Below are 23,167 nucleotides of genomic sequence, written 5' to 3'. Positions count from 1 at the left end.
GGCCTTAAAATTAATATCGAAAAAGTTTCTTCCCTGATCGAAAAACGAGTCTGCAGCCTATTTTTATTTTAATTTTTTGCACGTTCTGTTTATAGTTTATAGTGTTTACATTGTTTATAGTGTATAATTAATAACTGGGTTTCAGAAGTGACACCATTAAATCAATTATGCCACTGTTATTCCATGTGAACGGTCTCACTTTTAAAGATTTATTAGGCACAGAATAGCATCAAATCCACAAATACTTCTCAGTCACTACATCGGTTTAATACTAATGAGAAAAAAAAAAAAACTCACTTTACAAGTACAATTCATACATCAGTTCAAGTTATAAAGGTATAAGAGTTTCCAGCACTTCCTCTCTGAGTTATTGCACTGAAACGCTTGTTAATTGTGACTAGGAATTCATTTAAAGCACATTACGGGGCGCATTTAGCACAGCGTTTGTAAGAAAATCACCAGTACATTCATTTTAAAAAACAAAAGAGCTTTCACAGCTGTCCGACCACCAAAACTGACATTTCCAGTGCAGGGAAACGGGGCTGGTGCTCTTTGAGGAAAGTCTACAAAGTGAGTTTACTGTTGGCTGAGTCTGAGTAAACATTCGCATGTGAACAGCTGTCACACTCCTTTATCTTCGCAGCCGTTAAGATACAATCCAACGCCCTTCCATTCCCTCATTTTGGTTCTCTAGGTGACCTCACACGGTTCACAGGACGTTTTCGAGTGTTTGCTTGTAAATGACCTCTCCTGGCACGGCTGGAGGTACTTTACACGAAGGTACCAAATGTTCTCCATCACAGGATGTGTTTGTACATCCTATCAAGTATGCTAGCGAGCAAAAGTGTTTATCGTTTTAAAAACAAATGTCGGTCAGCTCTTGTCATCGGTCTCCCTGATTAGTAAGTGCTTCCATCTTGTGGCCCAACCAGTGACTCACAGGAGCCATGGATTCAGCAGCCCTTCATGCTTAAAGGAGCCCTATTGTGTGGAAATATCAATATCTAATTGAACATTTAAAACTGTTTTAACCCTCTCTTGTCTCAGAGATTGTTTTTATTTTATTTTAATGGTGCTTCAGGATATTACTGTATATAAAAAATTTTTTAAATTGAGCACTATAAGATTCGTACCACTTTTTTTTTTTTTCCAGCAGATTACAGATATTAAAAATGTAAAATGGGAGTTTATTTCCCCCCCCCCCCAACAGCAAAGACTGTGTGTTTGCTTCCTTCAAACCTGTAGCCTCAGGTAACAGTGGGCCCAGAGGGTAAACAGTTGCCATAGAAATCTCATTAAGGTAAAACACACCAGTGAAATGACTCACTCTTGGAGCTTGAAATAGAAAATGTTCATTCCCGTCGCTGAAAATAAGTTAATTCAAGTTTCATAAAAGTAAAAAGAAAACTGTTTGTACTCAGTCTGCTCAGTCAAGTATGCGGTTTCCATGGAGACCTCCCAGCCAGCTATTTGCTCCTGAGATCCTCCTGCTTCACTTGACTCTCCGCTCCACTTCACAGGTGCCGGTGTGGAGCCGGAGCGCCCCCTGTCTGTGCAACGTGCTCAAGGTCCTGAACTCCAGGGGCATGGTGTGCGGACTGGAGCTGGAGGTGTACTCGTATTTCAGAGTGTCGTAGTAGTGGTATTTAACCGGCTTGCCCTGCGGGTCGAGGGGGAAGGGCCAGAAGCCGTAAAGGTGGATCTCCTCACAGAAGCGAGTGGCCATCGTGTACATGAGGAGGCCGGTGGTCGGACGCTTGATGTGGACGTTGTTTGTGAGCCAGTACCTGTCGACGAAGACGCACAGCGTGCCATTAGATGCATTCAGGGACACAAACAGCAGCCGCTTTGGCTGTAAATCGAACTAAAAGGGAGAATACGCTCAAGGTCTTCCTCAGCTCGTCTCTAGTTGGCTCACTGAAGTCGGTCTTCACGCGACAGCAGCAGGTTTCTCCTTCAGTAAGACCTTCCTACTGCTGGGTTTTGACATCAAGCCAGATGTGTTGAAGCATACAGAGTGGAAATTAAGTCACACAAGTAAAAACACAGAGCTTTCCAGATAAACTCCAGTTCTGTGGCCCATTAAGAACTATATGTCCAATGCAGAAAAAGGAATAAATAAGAACAAGCTCCTCAGCCCTGAGAATTTGCCACTTCTCTGTTTCATATCTTTGTAACCTGACTATCTTTGGCTCTTCCACTGCTTAGCGTACCAAACACACAATCCATTTTTAGGCAAGAGGAAGTGGCCCTAATGACTAATCATGAGATTAATACTAAAAATAATCACTAATTCACAGTCAAACCATATTCTTCACAGATATATTTTAAACAAACTGGCTCGATACCAGCGCCATCTGCAGAGGAAACAAATCCATGTGTCTGGTTTCAAGACAAAGACACTCTTAAAAATAATAGAAACTGCACTGTGGAAGGAAAACAGACTTGCTCAGGTGGAGCGTTTGCCGAGCACATATGTTCTTTTACCGCATCAGCTTCTTTAACAAAGCTGCTCTGCACAACTGCCTCCTTCTTTCTCTTTAGGTGACCCGGGAGCTGCTGTGACAGTGACATGCCACGTGCAGTCCCCTCGGGAGAAGCTCCGGGGACAGATGGCCAGACGTTCGCCTGCCCCTGCTTCATTTTCCTTTCCAGTCACTGGCCCATTTGTCCGGCCTCGGGGGCTACCACCGCCTCCTCTGACACCCTCTGTGGTTAATGTGGAAGGTTGTGCCGAGATGCAGAGGTTGTGCTATTTAAAGCAGCTCGTGTGTGCCGTGCACTCCGGCAGGTGATGCACTGCCAGAGAAGAGGGTCTAATTATCAATGAAATCTGAAGTGACATTTGGTTGGAGTCAATGTGAACAGATTCTTTGTCCTCTACGGCACACTACGAGGATTTAAAGTTCAGCTTTACGGAGAAAAGGTCAGAAGAAGAACTGTCAGACCCCAAGATAAAAAGACAAACTGCACGTTTCATTTCAAATAAATGTTACGGCAAATTCTATTCTTCTGTAACAGACTGATCTTGCAGTCCGTTAAAAAAAAAAAAAATCATCGCCAGCTCTAACCCTCTGCAATACTGAGAGTTTGTCGGAGCGTACAAAATGGCATAATTTGGTCACTGACCAGCAGTGGTTGTTGGGCTTTTAACGAGGCAGAAAAGATCCAGGCAAGAGTCTGGATGAGATGAGAGAGGCGCGGACAGCCAAACAAATTGCACGGAGGGATTTTATATAAGCCCCGAGGCAGCCGAGGATGTTTCTGACAGATACGCGAAAGCCATTCCCTGAAATAAATCAATACAAATAATAATTATTATTTATAATATGATTAAAAACACACCAAAAGAAGTCTTGTTGTGCCTCAGCTCAGCAGTTCTCCCTATTATCTATGCAGCTCCAGAGCTCCTGCAAAGGCTCCTGCTAACATTTTGCACATAATTTAAGCAAAGCGATCTCTACACCAGCTCATATTTTTCCACAAACAACGCTGGAAAATACTGACAGTAAATCAGTGTCAGCACAGAGGAGCTAAGAATAAACACGGTGATGTGACTCTGACTAAAAACCTCAATTAAAGGAGCAGCTCGACAAATTGGGATATGCGCTTGTTTGCTTTCTTGCCCGAGAGCACTGACATCAAGAGCGACATGAGGCCCGTCCGCCCGTCACTTCTATACAGCATCTCAGCTGGTTGCCTGGCAATCTCGTGGTGACGACAGGTCTCACCGCTCCCTGCTGTTTTCCGTCATAAAATCAAAGCATGCGGGTGCTGTGACTCCAGGGAAATGTCAGTCTGTCCTTTGCCCCCTACTTTTTGTCCAGACTGAAATATCTCTACAAACACTTGATTGATTTCCAAGAAGTTTTGCACAGACTTTCATCTTCCCCAGAGGTAGCACCCTACTGACTCTAACCCCACGACTTTCCCCACTTACTTCCACAAAGTTTATATCTGTCGTTCCATTTGGACTGATTGCCATGACATTCACGGAGGACAATATTTCCCCCAGTATGTTGGTTTACGTCTAAACACCTGCACAACTGAAACCATTCCTGTCAACCTTAGCTAAGATGGAGTACACCTGCTAAACGTCAGCCTTAAAACGTCGCTAGCACCTTTTGCAATTATGCAAACAAGATACCTCATTTTAACCACTCAAGTTGAGACGTGTTGGTAGGCTTATGTTTTGAGCTGTGGACAGACACAATGCGAGCCGGTCCCTTTTGCTCCCGGTCTTTAAACTAATTGCCTCCTGGTTTCATCGATTTTCTCATCTAACCATCAGCAAGAGACCAAATGAATGTGTTTTCCAACATGTCAGACACTGTTTTCAAGAGGCAGGCAACGTTAATAATTGATCCTAGCAAACAAATAAAACATTTTTAGAGCGGATCTCTTTTTAAGCCTAAATCTGATCATTCGACACGAGGTGTGCGCTGAGTGAAGTGAGACAGAGTGGCTTCTTCCCCACACCGACTGCCCCCGGTGATCAGCTGTAACGCTCTGTTTAAAAATAGCCACCTGGGTGGCAGATTAGAGTTTGCCAACCCCTTGATTATGCTGCTCACAGGTGTTCCTAACGGGAAGCGGCGCGCCACGAGCAGCAGCTGCGTCTTACCCTCTGACTGCGTGGAGAAGGCGCAGCGATGGGAAGGCGGTGCGCACGTCCACCGTGTGCAGCAGGATGAGGCGGAGAGCCCACTCCACGCGCTCCTCTCCCCCCTTGGCCATGAAGGCCGGGATCCACAGCACGCTGCCGCTGAGGCTTCGGAGGCGCTGCAGGAAGCGCTCCTTCCACTCGTCGCTGACCAGGTCCTGGAAGGCCCGCTGCACCACTGAGGGGTTCATGGTCACCAAGTTGGTCCGCCACCCAACATCCTGAGAGTACTCCTCCACTGGTGCCAGGTTACACCTTAAATCAGGAGATAGGTCAATCACCTTCATTGTCAGTAAATGGGACACTAAGAAATTAGCCAATAGGTGCAAAGATGAAGCAAACAATGAAGTGTAATAACATGATCAGCCTTTACAAGTATAAGAAAGTTAATTGAAGTTAATTGAATAGGCCATTTATAAGAATTAGTCACTTATAAAGCCAGAACTTCACAAACAGGACGAGAACTCAAACCTTCTTCTAAGGTTTTTCTTTTTACTTACGCACGCTGAAGACGGAGCCTGTAATGTCTCTGTGATTAGTGGACTCCTTTTAATGATTAAATACTATATGCATGAAGACAATGGACCCTTAACAATAACACCAGTCATAGTATTGTAAAGCATGAATAAATGCCCTTAAAAGTGAAACTCTGGGATGGCTACAGTATGTACAAAGGATCCCAGAAGCAGTCCTGGCTGGACATAGCGTCCCGACACCTCACTGAGACACTTCTATTTTGTTAGTGTTCCTCCTGTAATTTATCACCCATCTGAATGTCCCCGAGGCCAGACAAACCGTTCTGCGCGGCTGAGGAGTGAAACAGAGCAGAAATCAAAGCGGGATTCAGCGGGAAGGCAGGATGGCATTTTGTTTATTGGCGTTAACCTCCGCCTGCACGCAAATGCCACAAAACACAAAGCTGGTAATTATCGTCACGTTGAGCCGCCGCCGTTCTGCAAAGCGAAGGCTGGTAAGAGCCATCAAGTGCGCTTTGTTGTTAATCATTTTCTTCTTCTAATTTATACAGTGATAACAGTGTCTGTCCAGTGTAGAAGGAGGTTAAATAAAACTTAATTCTTCAGTTTGTCACCAAAACACGGGCGGAAAATGACTGGCACGTTGTACCGTTTTCAATTGTCTGCTACTTTGTGGTGTGTCTGCTGCATATTTTAGAGGGAGATATTCATTTTTTTTTCCCTCCACTGCATTTATTTGACAGCTTTGTCTATCAGCTAGTTAACAAAACAATAAAACTAAATATGTTTTATCGTTATTTATTCGTCTTTGATGAGTTCCCCAGCAGGAAGTAAGCTGATTAAAATCACTGCACTGGTTTAGGTATCATTCTTAATGTATTACCTATATTAGTGATAACTCATTTAATTCTAATTACAGGTTGCCGGTTGAAGAACTGGTCAGAGATAACGCACGAAGATGAACTCATGAGGCAGGCTTGAATTATCTATTTTTTATTTTTTTTCTCGCCTTCACTCCTGACTGTCATTTCACTGGGATATGCAGCACATGACAGAATGAAGTCATTGTAGGGTGCATGATAATAAGTGCCCTTCTTCCATAGATTCTTGATGACACTTATTCCCTCGGCGGAAACTGACACATAAGTGGGCTGAATGGAAAGGATGTGCGGGGGGCTGGCAGACTGGCAGTTGAATAAAATCATGCTAATGAACCACTTTTGTAGTCGCGTCGAGATAAAGTTATATGCGGCAATATTTTCATGATTCCACAACCAGTCACTTTTAATTGATTAATCAGGAGACCCATAGAGCAGAAGTGAAAAGACAATTATATCTGTCCTGCTTCTAAATATTTCCTCTCTTGTCCAAGTTCCCCGTGGTTTACTAGTCCTGTAATGCTGACCACCACACATAGCCGCCATCATTCTCAGCTCAGCTCCCTGTTACACCAGGAAAGACTGTCTTTCAGTGCCACGTGCTGTGTACTACTTGTACTAAATTGGTTCAATACAGCATCTACTTTTCAATTTTAAAGAAATAGGAGCGTGTATTTGTCACAGTATTGAAATCCTATCTACATTATTTTGGAATACCCTGGTACACCTTAATACTGTTATGTTTCTGTTTATCACTAAGCACAGCCTAAAATGAATAAATGATAGCATGAAACATTTTATAATACTGTGTATAAAATGTACTTGTATTTTAGGTGCCTCAAAAGTGAACATGTCAAGTTTCTGGTGATAACAGCAAATGCCACATGTCAGTGAATTCAGCCTGTCGCCTGCAGCTCTTCATCTAACAGCTCATCACTGTGGCTGCTCCTGCGTGTTTACTCCTTGCAATATTTAGAACTGATCCACAGTAAAAACAAAATACCAACAGTGACTGTTGCCACGTTTTATAGATACATATTTGATGAGCTGATGAAGTGCTAGACATTTCATTTGACTACTTCATAACAAAACTGTATAATACAGTATTTCAAAGGTGCAGGAGTAGAAGATATTCAGCTAGTATCTGTTTGTAGAGATTACAAAAAGTAACTTGATACAGTTCTTTTCTGGAAATGTCTCCACAGACACCCAGTTCGTAATAACGCTAACATTCAAATGTTGCAATGCTTTCACTTCCATTCCCCAATGTATTAACTCATTCGGCTTTAATAATGTTTATTTAAATGAAAATCACATTGAATATATTATAATGCTAATACGCTCGTGTTTTTCTTTGCGGTATCACCAGATGTACTTAAGTAAAAGATCTGAACGCCGGACGAGGACACGGTGTCCTTTTGCATTGCTGCCAATTTAACATAACAGCTAATGTTCCCGCTCGGAGAACAGCTGGTACGCAAACATTGTTATAACACTGGAGCTGAAAAATAAACTACACTTGGCACCCCAATGCTGTCAACCTACTTAGTGGAAACCTCTAAGTAGGAAACCAAGTATAGGACAGAGACTTAAATTTAGCAGAGGCAATATCTCCCTGTCTGATATTCAAGTGCCAAAGCAAATTCCCCAGCTTCTCAAAATGACACATTCCCAGTTCTCTGCCTTCAGCCAACCATTACTGCCATGCCCGAGCATTATTATCATGCTGCAGGAGTCTGGAAACCATGACCTCTTCCTCATCTGCATAACAACACAGCACTTAGAAAAGAGAGCGTATGCAGACGACTGAATCAATTTACCAATAAAAGGGACACACTGAATTCTGAGACCCATTCGGCCATCGATTAGTCAACGCAATGAGGCGCAACGGCTGCTTCCTTCTCCGCTTTTACAACAACATTCTGTCACCCTCTTAAAAGAGGGTGTTTTTCACTAAAAGATAACGGTGCGTGTTTTGTTAGACTGTGCTTCGGCTCCACACAGAATTTGAACAAGGACACCTTTTTTGAATCTCCCACTATAATACAGCCCTAGACAGACTAATTTTCCAGTAGCAGGTATGAATAGGGATACACAAACCACTCAATGACTCCTTTCCCGCACCCAAACACAAACAGAGCCTGCTGATGGCTTCACAAACGGCGTACTCTGGTAAATGAGAGCAGGACCCAGGAGAGCGCCGGTGTTTCTCTGAAAACCGCAACGTGTTACTGCTGAATGCAAAAGCTTTTCAAAATGTCAATTTCATATATAATCACACATTTAATTGCTCTCAGCCCGGCGATTCCAACTTTAAGTCATTAAAAACAACATTGACCAAAAAGTGTAATTAATATATTTCCAGCTGTGTGGGCAACAACTCAAAACCCAGCAAGAAAAAAGAATCCTCCCTATGTGAATTATACTCTCTGTAAAGTGAGATAATCCCAGAACTGAAACTAATGCGCAAATCCATTTCAATTACAGTCCACTCTAACTGGCATGTTTTACAATTTACTCCAAGTGGAAGACTTTCGTACGCTGAAGCCACTCGTGCCGTTTCAGCGGAAAACAAACTACCTGATAACAAAGTCGTGAGAGTCAATCTCAGGTCCGCAGCTGCTGTTCAGCAGGATCCCAGAGTTTCCCACAATGGCACAGCGCCGGTGATGTTGGTTCTTCATGGGGGACACAGTTGGCAAGAGACGGTAGAGATTTTCCGAGATGTTCGTGGTGCTGTGGCGATCAAACACGTAGTGGATGATATCTCCTGGTTTCAGCGTGCCCTTCAGAATCGAGATGTCTCTCTCCGGGTCGAGGAATCTCAGAATATTCTTTCTGCGAAAAACAGAAAATATACACTAGTCATGAAAGACTCAATAGCTTAATGGAGGGGAAAACCTTGAGGAGATCATTGTGGAGGGTGGTGAAAAAACCTGATGAGGTTGGAGAGGGTCTTATTGAAAGTCCAGCTACTTGACGAGTGTTTGGCAGTGTTGTTGCAGCTCGAACGATCACGATCCACCTCTGCGCTCAACCTCGTCAGCGCAGTCGGATCCACGTGCACCACAGCTTTTCTGAAAGGAATGAAAAGTCACGTTACAGACACACACTGATGATATTTAAAATTCTGATCAATAAGAAACCGACGTCTTGCTATGGGTCCGTGCGTTGCATGAATTTCTCCCTTTTAGTCCCTTATCAAAAGGTTTTTACGGAGAGCTTCTCCTTCTTCAAACAGGTCCGAGAACAAAGCGGGGATTTAACTGTTACATAAACAGCTGTGGGGTGTAAAGGAAGTATATTTACAAACCAAATTGTTCACTAGTCCCACTGCATTTTATAGATTATGGAGGGCCAGAATTATTTCATTGCTTTTGGTTGCTACTTGAACTTTTCACTTAAAAGTATATAAAAATGAAAAATCTCATGCAATTTTAATTAAGTACAAATAGGAATGTAGTAGTAGATGGAGTTTATTTTTTTTTTACTTCTGCAAATCATTTAAATGGTTCCTCCACCACTGTATTTAAAAGAATTTGACCTCCAGGACCTGGTCTGAATGAGGATAGTGAAATACAGCAGCTTTTAAAAAGTTAATTTAGCTTTATTCTTATGGCAGATGCTGCTTATTATCACAAGGATACCACCACACTGATGAGGGTCTTTATAGCAGCTGCCGTCTCGCCGTAAAAAAGTAACGATACACTCACTGCGAGTGATTCACTGTCTTATCAAGGCCGCAAGGTATTCAATGACCAATGGCAACTGAAAATTATACAGAGAGACCATTTAAACTCCCAACCACAGCTATAAACGTGTGCGTGTGAAGATACGGTTTCAGACCTGTGGGGTTTAGGGATGAGTCGGTGTAAGTGCATCTTCTTTGAATGTCCATTATTTCTGGAGAAAAAAAAAAAAAAAAAAACAATTCAGATTGAATTATGAGTCACTTAGCGCAGAAGGATTCTTACATTTAACGCACAAACTGAATTCAGCAGCAGGCGTCCTGTACATCCTCCTTTCAAGACGGGATGAAGGTGAAAGACACACATCAAGGTATTTTTAGAGAAATCCACTGTGGGCCCATTTGCTGATGTAATGAGGAGAAATGTAGCCTTAATGGAGCCCCATTATACAGAAAGGAGGTTGTCTTTTCACAGGGGGAAGTGAGCGATCTCTTTACAAGGATGCTGAACACGTCAGCCAAGATGCATTTACAGTAAATACGCTGCGTGTGCTTTCAGTTTTTTAGGCCTCGGGGCAATTTTTCATTCATGACCTTGGACACGTCTGACAAAACTGTGACGAGCTGCCGTCTAAATGAAGAAGCGGGTACCGAAACAGAAGAGAGCTGCTGGGCTGCTTTTCTCACTCGTTTGGTTATTTTTTTTTAACAGTCCTGACCTCGTGGGTTTTAAACATATTGTCACAATTATATTAAGCTGCGTTTATGCAGAAGTGGAGCTGGTTCTGTTTTTTTTTTTCTTTTCTTTCCCCACAACAAATCACAAACCAATGTGACCTCGTTACAATGTGAGCCACAGCCGGGTAATTGCATTCAAAACAAAATGCTCTTGCTGAAAGGGGACAGCTTCACAGAGAGGAAGTGTTTTTTTTGCTTTTCTTTTGTTTTGCTATTCAGGTAACACAGCATCTTTAGAGCTGTGAAGGAGGAACAGAAACTAAAGATGTCTAGTTTAATATATATATATATATTTATTTTTTTGTGGTGCTAAATTAAGAATGTATTTTCATCAAGCAGGTCAGATTCAAGTGGGGCATGTGTGTGTGAAGATTTCTGCTGCACTGCTCAACATTTCAAAGTGTGAAAATGAAAAAGAAAAAAATAGGAGAGCCTCCTTTTGTTTCCAATCTGTTGCCTCCCCCCATCCCCTCATCTGTCTCTCTCTCTCTCCCTTTCTTTCTTTACACACACACACGCACGCGCACACACACACACACACACACACACACACCAATTTCTCTCCCTCTCTGCTCTCTCTTATAGTGTAAATGTATCCCATCCCGCATGCAGGCTGCTGCAAGACAAATAGCCAAATCCTTGGAGACCCGGGCAGCCAGGCTGCTGTCGGAACAGCTGCTACTGCTGCACCCAAGTGTTACAAATGTAGAAACGGGACCGCGCACACTCCACATTCAACTCCAAACTTCAATTTCAATCCAAATAAACTCAATTATTTCACTCATTTCTTCTTTTTTTTCCCCTCCTCCCCCTCACTCCTGAGATTGAATCTTCTGAGGCAGCCCGGGGAGAAATAACCTGAAGGAAAACAATGGGCTAACACACACGGGTCCGGTGATTGGATAAATTACGGCGGGCTACTTACGCAGTTTCTTCTTCCACTTCTGCAATATCATCAATTATCAAAAGCACAACCAGCAGCGTTACGAACCCGAACAGCAGCGTGCGGAATACGAGCGGCATGGCTGAGGGGGCAGGCTGCAGCCGGGAGTCCCTCCTTTACAGCCAACACTGTCTTATATTAACCTTCTTGTGTTTCCCATTTATAAATCGACAATCCGCTCAGTCATCTGTCGCTTTGTTCTTATCGCCGGACACTCCCAGGCGAGCCGCGGTCCTTCTCCCCCCCAAAACCTCAGATGTTCAATGTGTGCGTCTTCTCCGTTTCCCGGCGGGGCGATGCTGCCGCTGCCTCCTCCACTGTTACCTCTATTCCCCAGTCAAACTTTGAAAGCGTGCACCCACGGAGCCTGCCATGGGAGCAGCAAGATGTAGACCACATGCAGTCTTAAAGGCGCAGGGGCCAACTCTCCATCGTCACCCGAGCCAGTTTGATTTCACTCTCCAGGTGTTGTTGTTGGCTCTCCGAGACGGAGAGCGAGAGAGAGGAGGCGTCAGACTGCGGTGTGGAGCCAGCAGCACAGGTGTTAAGAGGCAGGTTTGCACCAAGTGGTCCAAAACGAGAGCATACTGGACTCGTTAGTTTTCAAATGGGGATGTGTGGTCTGATGTGGTAGCCTACGTTTCAAAATAAAGGTCAAAGCTTTACTTGGACCCATGTGGCCACCAAATTCAGTTAGAGAAGATACATTTTTATATTTTGCTGTAGCTGAGCCGTGGAGAGTAGCAAAGGAGCCGATATAATACTTAAAGTGGCCCCAATTGAGGTGTCTGTGCTCAAAATCACAAGCCATGCACAGTTAACGAAAGCGTGAGCCAGGAACGTTTAACTGGACGACTCCCCAAATGTATGTGCTCGGGTCAGATGAAACCAAAATCTAACTTTTTGGCCACCAAGGAAAACCCCACGTCTAGCACAAACCCAAAGCACCTCATTGCCTCAAACACACCATCCCCACAGTGAAACATGGTGGTGGCAGCATCATGCTGTGGGGATGTTTTTCGGCAGCAGGGACCGGGAAACTGGTCAGAATCAAGGGTAAGATGGATGGTGCTAAATACAGGGATATTCTTGAGCAAAACCTATTACAATCTGCCAGTGATTTGAGACTGGGATGGAGGTTCACCTTCCAGCAGGACAATGAGCACACTGCCAAAGCAGCACTCCAGTGGTTCAGGGGGAAACATTTAAATGTGTTGAAATGGCCAACTCAAAGCCGAGACCTCAATCCAAATGAGAATCTGTGGTCAGACTCGGAGACTGCTGTTCACCAGCCGAAACCCATCCAACTTGAAGGAGATTGAGCGGTTTCGCCTTGAAGAATGGGCAAAAGTCCCAGTCGCTAGATGTGGCAAGCTCATACAGACTCATCCAAATCGATTTGCTGCAAAAGGTGGCTCTGCAAAGTAATGAATTTAGGGGGGTGAACAGTTACAAATGTGGACGTTTTTCTGTTAACTTGCTTCACAATAGTTATTATTACTTTTTTAATTTTCAAAGCTGTAGGCATGTTCTGTAAATGAAATGCTGCCAGCCCTCAAACTATTCATTTTAAGGCAACAAAACACACAAAAAAGGAAAGGGAAACGAATACTTGTGCAAGGCACTGCATATGTTGTTGTTCATCTAGGTCTATGTTGACCACCTACCAGTACAACACTGGAACTTATCAATCTAATAATGTTATGTGTAATGATATTTCAGTAGCAGTGGCCATATTTCTGGAATTGAGCAGAGTTTTTTTGCTTTTCACTTATTTTTAACCTGAGTTTAAAGTACTGTTTCACAAATACTATTTCAGAAAGCTGTGGTATCATTTCAAAACGTGTTTTTGAATGTCACATTTATCACTTATTTTGCTTTGCTCAGGGAATCTGGTTTATTTACGTATAAAAAGCTGAGAGTGCAGATCTTGGGAAATACAATACATCAGACCATAGCTCTTTGCGTGACTGTTACTACCACAAGCTATGCTGTGTTATTTTTCCTAAAGCTTATGTTTATTCTGAAAAGGCAAAGTGTGTTTGTTCATTCTTTATCAAATAAGCTGGAGCGAGGACAGATATCACTTTAAGCAATACGATAAATTAACTATTGACTAAGCATGGGGAAAAAACCTATTTCATAATTAAAATTTGATAAATAAAATTAGTTTTTACACTACGCCACAATATAAGTGACAGCAGATTACATTTCTTTATCGCCAGCACCCGCATCACCTTGCTCATCCTACAGAGATGTCAGGTACAGGAACATTCTTACTGGTTGACCAGCAGTTAGTTGATGTTTAATTTAAGCAAATAAAGGATTAGTGAGTGACAGCAAATTTTAAGTGAAAGTGCTGTACCTTTTAAAATCTCACGCATACATTATCCACCGAATTGTATTTCGCAGATGTGGATAAAGGTCTAATTTACATAAACTGAAAAGTGCAGCTGGAGCCAGGAGAGTGCAAATAATGACAAGACTCATAATGATATTTACCCAGGTAATAATATCGAATACTGTCCAACGCGATTCATTAACTGCATCTTCTGTATTTTATGTATGTGATCAGGGACTTGTCATATTTTGTGAAAGCTGACATGTATCTTATGTTTTCTATTGGGAAACAGGTGTCTATATATGTTGAACTCAGTCACCCCAGTAGATTAATGGCCACTGAAACATATAGTATGGGAAACACATAAGTCAAAGCACCCCAGTGAGGATTTACGGCTTTATTGCAGCTATTGCGTAACAGTTCATCTCACTAAAGCACCCATTAGGCTAATTGACACCTCTTGATTGAAAGAGAAAACTCTGGCCTGCAACAGCTTCTGTCTCAATTGCTGTATTTTTTATATTTTATGTGTGTGTGTGTATGTTTGTGTTTTGACTTTCAACAAAGGACACTTTCCTTTTTTTGTTTGCATCTTTGTTTTGACGAGTATCAGAAGTGAGACACGTATCAGAAAGTTGTTGTTTTTTAACTGATGCTGCTGATTCTGAAGCTGTTGTCATGCATAAGCCTTTTTGTCTCGTTGAATAGTGTCATTGAGCTATTATTAGACTTTACAAACACCTGGCAACCACAAAAAGACACTCTACACCTTCTCTCATTTTTCAAAGCTTGTAACATTTACACTTGCAAGTGCATAGAAATGACGGTAATTATATTGTGTATTCATAAGCTGCTGCTTCAGTACATGAGCCAAACATTAGTTTTTAACAAAGTACAGATGTATTATTTACATGGTATCAAGTATTTAAGAGAGAGCTTTAATGAACAATTTAATGAAAAATTGTAATGCATTCCTTTCCAGCAGATGTAATTTTGTCAAATTCTGACTGATTAAACAGTACCTTGATAATGTTTGCGCTGCCTGTGTGGGTGTTTCGTACACAAAAACAAGCTGGGCTCAGATGTTTTAAACTCCAGAAGGACCTCAGTTCTGGTACTAAATTGTTGCTGTGATTCATTAAAAAAAATAAGCTCTAGCTTCTCTGATCAGGTTTCAGACTCACAGCACAAACTGTACACGGTTTAAAAAGCAACATAGCACCCACGACAAACACCTCTTGCCGCGGTCACACACTCGGGTCAGCCTCTAATTGGCTGCGGGCAGATGTGGCAGTTTCTTTGATGATGCCTGCAAGGTGACCTGCTGAAATATTTTGGGAATGTGACTGTTGATTCTTATTATAGCACCCAGTATTGCCACTCACATCTTGGACTTCAAGCAGGATTCAAAGCTGCCTTCAGACAGTGTCATGTTTACTGTGGATGAGTCCACATTAACGACATCGCATGAACGACCCCACAGTAAGTACATGGCAAGATAATAGTTTGTAATTTAGTCATATAAAGTTTTTCATCTGAGGGTTTGTTTTATATTCCACAGCCTCATCTCAACAATATTGCTTTTGCTTCCCTACATTTCTTTATCCTCATTACCTTACCAAACTTTTAGTCTCACTAGTCATCAACCATAGACTGTATAAACTTCCGCTAGACTCACTCACATTTTTGTTTGATTAATACTCCACTCTGCTCTACCTCCACCTGTTACCTCCACCAAGTTCCTATAGCGTCAATAACTAACTAAAACAAAACTTCTCTGAAGAATGGACTTTTGAACATGCATCTGCATTATATTAACGAACAAAAATGACAGAAACCATCCTTGAAAACAAAATATTTGATGTGTACTTTAGTGTTTTAGTATGGCCCAAGTCCTCTTACTATAACATGTACTGCAGCCAGCCACCAGAGGGAGCTCTACTTGCTTTGGCTTCACATATAAGGAGCTGTCCAATCGTCCACATTTAATATACAGTCTATGTCGTCAACAGATGCAGCAGTGTCCTCATAAGTCATAAGTCATAACCACAAACTCAAAAAAATGCCATTTGAGTGTAAGCATGTGACAAGTCAAAATGTCTGCTATGAAAAAGGCATGTGTTTATTGCCTTCAAATGCAACTCACCAGGTCGTGGTTATGTGTTGGGTAGCTGTGTGCACAAAATGTTTGGCATCCAAGATGTAAGCAAGCTGCCTTCACACGGGGTTGTGTTTTCTGTGTTTCATGAGAAGAGTCCCTATGGACGAAAATCTGATAAACAGGAAATAATGAGAAGGTCAGAGTTCACACGTTGTGACGTCTTTTATGACGTTTTTCAAAAATGGTATGTTGATATATTGCAATAAATTATTCCTACTGTGGTTTCATTGTAGTTTCAAAATAAGTACGGGTACAATTCTGTTATTTCCAGTTATCTCATCTTTTTGGTATTCCTTTTCCTTTCCTGTTGAGTTACCCGGTCGTTAGCTTGCTAACTTTTAGCCTCGGTGACTTCTAGATGTCAACAGTTGCCTAGCAGCGGTGCTCTCAAAACAAACCTCAGTCAAACATACAGTCGATATCATAGGTCGATATTTATACTATAATTTTAATGCCAAGCACTTTATGTACACGGCATCCACAGACTCCAGGTCGTGACAAGTTCACAAGTTCCGTTTTATTTGAAGACAGCAGTAACTTCTGCCGTAAGTCGTAAGAACACAGTTGCTAGGTAATGAGGCTAACAGTTTAGCAGGCTAACAAACTGCTAACTATACCGGAAACGCAAAAGCACAATGTAAGGATGAGGTCTTTGGGAATGGGAAAATCTTTGTATTGAACAATATTAATTGATCTTTTTCTCTTTTTTTCTACCACCCATCTCTCATATTATTAAAATGTGACCAACCATTTGATGGCAGCAACATAGCAAAGCACAGGTATATTAATGACTGCTCAGTTCCATTAAGTCTCCCAGTGACAGCTAATATGAATTCACTGTCCCCACTGTGGGCATGAATTAAAGGATTATCGTATCCTATCTTGTCTTATAAAAGCATAACCTCTCATAATATGAATGCAGCCACCGTTAATATTTCCCCCACTCTGACAAGTCAAAACGCTTGTGCTGAAAACAGTCATTTATATTTATTTCCCCACACTTGTGTAGTATGGATATCTCTGATATCTTAGGATATGAAGATAAATTTCACATAAAGACAATTCCAAAATCATTTATCTGTTATTTTAAGATGTATGAACAATAAAAGAGATTGCTGCAGTTGATTCAAAAATGCCGCAGTCCTGGCGAAAACCAGGGTGAAGGACCACATCAGTGCACTTCTCACATCTTGTACTGACTTCCTGTGTGTAAAAGAACTGACTTTAAAATTCCACTGCGGTTTATGAAGGGCCGAGGGCAGATATGATCCTCTCCAGACCTCTGAGACCGACTGCTTACTGTCAATACTAAACATGGCTGCATTCAGTTTTAATGGAAAAAATAGCAGAAACCAAGTCTTAAGAGACTTGAGGGCTGTTTGGACTTTAGGTTCTTTTAAATGTAGGCTTCGAATTTTTGTCACTAAATATTAATAGATCAAATCTTGAGTATTGATTCAAACTATTTGAAAATCCACACACCCTCTTATGCTTGCTTCTATTTCTTTTAACGCCTCATCTGAATGTCTGACTTTTCTATTCTACAATAAATGTATCTTTTGGCCTTCTCCCTCCACCGGCATTTGCTGTGACAGACCCATGTCGTAGGTGTAACAATACACAAAACTGACAATATTCATCATAGTTTACTTGACAAGGTAATAAAACTTCCGTAGCTTTAATAAAACATCGTACATGACACTTTAAAGACATGTTTACAGAAACATACATTATCACCATCTCAGTTTACTTGAGAATGAGTTCAATGACTTATTGCAACATCTATTTACCCATTTTACAACTTCTTACAGGATCCTTTGAACTTGTATGTGAGCGCTAGAATCTAACAGCTGATTCAGAAGCTCCAAATTTACTGCAGAAGTTCTAATGTGTCAAGTCTTGGAGCTCGAGTTCTCTGTAAATTTCCACACGAAACTTACCCAACGAGCACTTAGTATTAATACAGTGAACGCGTGCTGAGCTGTGAATATGAATTGGCAGCTAAGAACCTGGAAGCTTTCAACTTAATGGTGTTTAAAGAGAATTTCAAACGTTCTGCAACACATCAAAGCCTTTGTCTGAGGAGCTCATATTAAATTTTGAGTACAACATGTAGGAAAACCTATATTTGATGATGAATCCTTTTTAATGCGACATGTGCAGTGCGTTTATCATAAAACACTTGATTTATGCTTTGTTTTAGTTTTCTTTTGGGTCATCTGTAGTGTAACAGGCACAAAGGGAAGGCCACTTGTTCTGGATAATAGTTTATTATAGTGCATTATTATAATTTGTGACTATATTGTGTCGTTCATGGATTGTGAGAAAATAAAATCAGACTGGGAAGCTCTCTCGGTCTAAAATGACAAGACAATAAACAAAAGAAAAAGGCTCCAATTTGGATGAATTTTCTGAAAAATAATTTATTTCCAGAGTAAAATAAATGATATGGTGCCATACAAAAAGTGTAAGAAAAGGGACAATGTCCAAACTGTAACTGCAGAGAGATCAGTAGAGTAACAGGTCATGTGTGCAGAGTCTCTTTGAGGAGTTCAAATAGGAATAAATTCAGTGCTCTTCACGTAGTTTGACCTTCCACACACAGCCTCCTGTAGCGTTTCTATAACCTTTATGTCAACTTTTACAGGCCTAGCATGAAGACACGGATTGTTTCTTTTCTTTTTGCCCACAATATACTACTTTCATCGCTGTGAATTGTCCCAAATCTTTTGTGACATCAGACACACGCACATACCCCAGACAATTAGATTTTATATATGTATATATATATATATATATATATATATAATTCATACTTTCCTTTCAAACACGATCTAATAAAACCCTTTAGGACTAATGAAACAAATACATTACCCCTAACCTCTTTAACGTGAATGTCAAAACACATCAAAATATTACTTTTTATATTTTCTCTTTTGCCCCTCCACTAGGAGTAAAAGCCAAAAAAAAAAAAAAAGGAAATTACAATGAACATTCTTATTTAATTACTCCCTTATTAAGACATATTAGGCTGAATAAACGCTGCAGATGTGAAAACAAACATGGAAACTCCTATAACTAGTAGAACTAGTCATAAACATATCAAATATGAATTGCACCTATGTGACAAGACTTCACAGTCTAGTCTAAGCAGTATCAAAAACTGTGTCTACGATCCAGCAAGAGAACAGTTAAAACTTCTAATAGGCCACTATAAGAACCCAGCCAGAGGGTTTCTGTTCTCTTTATATGACAAACCTTCCTGCATCGAAATAAAATGCAGTGACTGATTAACTATTAGTTTGTAAACACTTGGCAACTTTTAAATAACTGAAGAACCACCCAAACCTTTTTTTTTCTTTTTTTAACCATAACGATCTCATTTTTTGAGAGTGACAGACAGAACACACACAGTGAAAGGAAACTGTCATTTTTCACTCAGATCACTGGAACCATGACAGACTTAAAGACAATATGGCAACTCTAGTTGTAGCATCGTGTCCACTCACTAAGAAACATCCGGGACTGAGCCCCACAGAACCGGGGTTGTCCTCAATCTCCAAGTCAACACAGGAATACACTTGAACGACTACTTGCTGCTACGTAAACAACTACAATGGACCCTTTCGAACGTTTGCCGAAGACGAGCACGGTGGAGAGCAACATTTCCTGTGACCTGAATGGGCTGTTAAATAGATCCAAAACTTTTCATTTTATTCTTTCAAGAAAAGAAGAATAAAATCCTAAAAAAAAAATCTTTTGAATGTCCATATTGTTCTTTTAGTTTTCTTTGCTTTACAAACTATAAAACGGACTCCATATTTTCACAGAACTCATGGTTCTCTAGGTTATATATAAACTTTGTCCTGTCCACGAGTTTGGGGCCGTCAGTGAGGGACGGGTAAAACTCAGTGGGCGTCAGGAAGCCCTCGTGGGTTTTGATGTATTTCTTGTAGTTCCTACGCAGGCAATACCACGTGGTGGTGTAGAGGAGGAAGGCGACGCCTTTGAGAACGATGGCAAGGCTCACGTAGAGATGCCTGTAAGCTACGTTGTCGTACAGCAGGCAGGCGCCCTTATCGCCGCAGTCTGTACTCCAGAAGAGGCAAGTAGAGTCGATCCCAGCACCAAAGATGAGAGGAGGCGGGATGAATCCTGCAAAACAGAAACACTTACAATGTCAATGCCAACGCCTGTGTTTCCAGTCTTCATGCTAAACTAGGCCAAAAGAGTGTGATATCAGTCTTCAATCTATGAGATATGGTGGTGGAAGAAGTACCATAACGACATGTAAAACACTCCATTACAAGTAAAAGTTATGCATGAAAAAGGTGAGTAAAAGTGTTGAAGTAAAAGTACTGGTTCTGTGCCCCTGACTAATATATTACATACACAGATCAGGCATAACATTATGACCTAATCTTGTCCCTCCAAAACAGTTCTGGCTCATCAGAGATGTGGTGTCCGGCAACAGAACGTTGTTAGTGGGGGCCTTTGCGTCCTATGGGTTGAGGGGAGGGGCCTCTGGCGATCAAGCTTGGTCCAGTGCATCTCACAGATACTTTATCAGTTGGGGATCTTGTGAATTTGGAGGCTAAATTCTTGCTGTTTTTCATATTTTTTGAATTGTTCCTAAACTGTGTGTATATATGTCAGGCAGCATCCTACTGGAGATGGCTGCTGCCATCAAGGAGTGTCATTGCTAAGGGGTGGGGGGTGCCTGGTCTGGTCTAGGTGGTTGGTACATGTCTGAGTAACATCCACACGAATGCCAGGTCCAAAGGTTTCCCAGCAGGACACTGAATTGTCACAAGATGGTCAATGTTATTCACTTCACCTGTCAGTGGTCATAATGTTGTGGCTGATCCGTGTAAGTCTTCATTAGATTATTAATAGTGTAACGTCAGCGTGTAAACAGCATGATACTGCTATTGCTGCTGGAACTGGAGATAGTTTGAACTACTTTACATTCAATTTTATATTTAGGGACAGCAGATAAACGTGAGGGGTTGTGAGATGATTATTGGGAAAAGATGGAAGAAAAAACTTAATTTATTGCACAGAAATTCAGTCAAAAAAGTCAATTTGGTGGAGCTGATAACAACTCGCAGACGTCTGAAATGTGACCTTGATGATTTGTTGAAGACATCCGAAGCCAAAAAGGTTGGAAAGCACTTGTTTAAACTTTTGCAGAGCCTTATATTCTAAAAGCTTGAGCAGGAATAACCATAGATACTGCACGCATTTATTGTGCTGATTGTCGATGGTCATATTCATTGTGTAAAATAACAAAGATGCTTGCACATGTACAGTATACATGCAGATTTATATTCTCTGTCTTCTTACTCTTCTAGGGAATCAATAAAAGACACATTTCGTCTCATCCATTGTGTAAAATCTACATCTTTAAAAGAACTGAAGTGGTCGTATAAATGTAGTGGAGTGGATGTATAAAATAGAATAAAATTAAAATACTCAAAGGTGTACTTTACAGTACTGGAGAATTGAACTGAGTCACTTTCCAGCACTCATCCAATGTGTTCCTTCCATTAAATAATATCAGGTTATGTCTCTTTTATGAGCAGTATGTCTGTGTGCCCCCGGGTAACTCGATTTAGACTTTTTGTAATTGCATTACTTCTCCCACCTCCTCAATGTGAAATAGTTTTAACAGTCTCATCAGCTGTAATTGCATATGGCTGATCTGATTTATTTCTTTTGTATATGGAACCGAATAAACGAATAAAACGTGTGAGCTCGTAGTCCTGCATATGTGTGAGTGATGGGACGGCCTCATCAGCAGAGCGTCACACTTAACTCTAGGAAATAGTCATAGTGGGAACTGTGGCAAAGGCTGTAGAGTTATGAGACGGGTCTATGGTATCTAAAATTACAACGTTATCTGATAACAGTTCTTACCGAGGAGTCGTAGCAAAAGGAACAACACTCCGAGCGCGTATGATTTCAGTTCAGGGCTCACGGTCCTTCAAGAGAAGCAGATTGGGAAAAAAAACAAAACATTAAATCTGTTTTTATTCTTTTCCAAATTAGCTCATTCATATAAAACCACAGAAATACCTAATTAGGATGATGACGGAGGGGGTCTGGGCCATCGCTCCGACCAGGCTGCAGGCACAGATCACGCACAGAAAGATGAGGAATGACTCCTGGCAGCCGGGCATCGGGCATTTCCCCGGAGTCGCTGTGGCCAATCCACTATCAGCAGATACACAAGTACATCCGGTGAGGTTCTGTGAACAGAAAGAGAGGAGAAGATTCAACCATAAAACCCTTTACGCATCAACAAGCAATTCATATTACAGGGAATTATATATCTGCTCTGCAAATTTGGAGAAAATCCCCATGTCAGCGCAGCGTAAATAAGTGATCTGTACTTTGGATCTTGAAAGAATCAAAAATTACTTTGGTAGCTGCAGCAGTGAAGCAGCAGCAACGGGGATAGTTTGTGCTGCCAAGCTGAGAGTAATTCTCTCAACATGTGATTTGAATATAGAAGACATTAATTTGCAGTCAGCATCTGATCTTAAAACAACCAGAGTACCACTTGACTGCCCACCATGTGCTTGCTGAAGCTAAAGCTATAAAACACTGGGATTTTAGAATAAACTGCTCTGTAGACAGAACATATAAAATGTTTCATCATCTAATCAGTCAGGTAGACAACTATCCCCCTTCCAATTTGATTTTACTGTTACAGATCGCCTTCACGAAGCAGTTATAAGGTTAAGACCTGAGAGATGTTCGACGTGGCCTCTGATTTTCCTGAATGGCTGCAGCCGGCGAAGCAGGCGGACAGGTAGGTGATGCCGTTGGAGCCACACACGGGGCTGATGGAGGAGGTGAAGCAGCTACAGTGACTGTTGCACTGAGCCTCGGGTTTCTCGCCCACCCGGAGTGTCCTGAACCGAGACACAAAGGAGAAAAAAAAAAGTGTGAGGAAAAGCAAGTGGCAACTACATCTGTACGAGGCACAAATAAAACCCTTCATCGGTGATATTATGGATCACTGGTAACATCTCCATGGAAACTGCAATACACTAATGGAGCAGGCCGGGTTCAAGCTATCGAATGGGAAAGAAGTACTACAGGTCTAAAGTCTCTAAAGTCAGCATTTCCACAAGACCACAGACACCAATATCACTTTGACTTGGAAGTGAGAAGAAATAAAAGCAACGCTGGAGTCAAATGTACAATCAGAACCAGTCGAAGATTTATTTTATTTATTTATTTTTTTACTGAAGCTGCAAAATAAAGAATG

General features: G+C 41.4%; 2 protein-coding genes across 4 annotated transcripts in view; both read right to left on the bottom strand.

Moving 5' to 3' along the window:
- Positions 1–1,230: 1,230 nt before the first annotated feature.
- Positions 1,231–11,767, bottom strand: st8sia2 (ST8 alpha-N-acetyl-neuraminide alpha-2,8-sialyltransferase 2). Of its 3 annotated transcripts, none has more exons than XM_084554824.1 (6): positions 11,369–11,767; positions 9,864–9,920; positions 8,954–9,094; positions 8,598–8,855; positions 4,625–4,918; positions 1,231–1,787 (listed from the first exon to the last, which is right to left on the bottom strand). In XM_084554824.1, the coding sequence occupies exons 1-6, from the start codon at positions 11,464–11,466 to the stop codon at positions 1,493–1,495; spliced, it is 1,143 nt and encodes a 380-aa protein (XP_084410950.1). In that variant the 5' UTR covers positions 11,467–11,767; the 3' UTR covers positions 1,231–1,492. The 3 variants fall into 3 exon arrangements, with proteins under 3 accessions (XP_084410950.1, XP_084410951.1, XP_084410952.1); XM_084554825.1 differs by having other exon boundaries at positions 11,435–11,767; XM_084554826.1 differs by having other exon boundaries at positions 11,530–11,621.
- Positions 11,768–17,636: 5,869 nt separating this feature from the next.
- Positions 17,637–23,167, bottom strand: part of slco3a1a (solute carrier organic anion transporter family member 3A1a) — a 39,836-nt gene continuing 34,305 nt past the window's right edge. Inside the window, exons 7-10 of the mRNA XM_084555749.1 lie at positions 22,640–22,808; positions 21,967–22,139; positions 21,808–21,872; positions 17,637–20,043 (exon numbers count right to left, since the gene is read on the bottom strand). Of these exons, the coding sequence (XP_084411875.1) occupies positions 19,691–20,043; positions 21,808–21,872; positions 21,967–22,139; positions 22,640–22,808 (760 nt within the window). The 3' untranslated portion in view covers positions 17,637–19,690. The remainder of the gene's footprint in view (positions 20,044–21,807; positions 21,873–21,966; positions 22,140–22,639; positions 22,809–23,167) is intronic.

Source organism: Chelon labrosus, assembly GCF_963514085.1.
Source record: "Chelon labrosus genome assembly, chromosome: 11".
Classification (NCBI taxonomy): domain Eukaryota; kingdom Metazoa; phylum Chordata; class Actinopteri; order Mugiliformes; family Mugilidae; genus Chelon; species Chelon labrosus.
The sequence above is the reverse complement of the archived record's forward strand: the minus strand, read 5'-3'. Positions and strand labels throughout refer to the sequence as shown.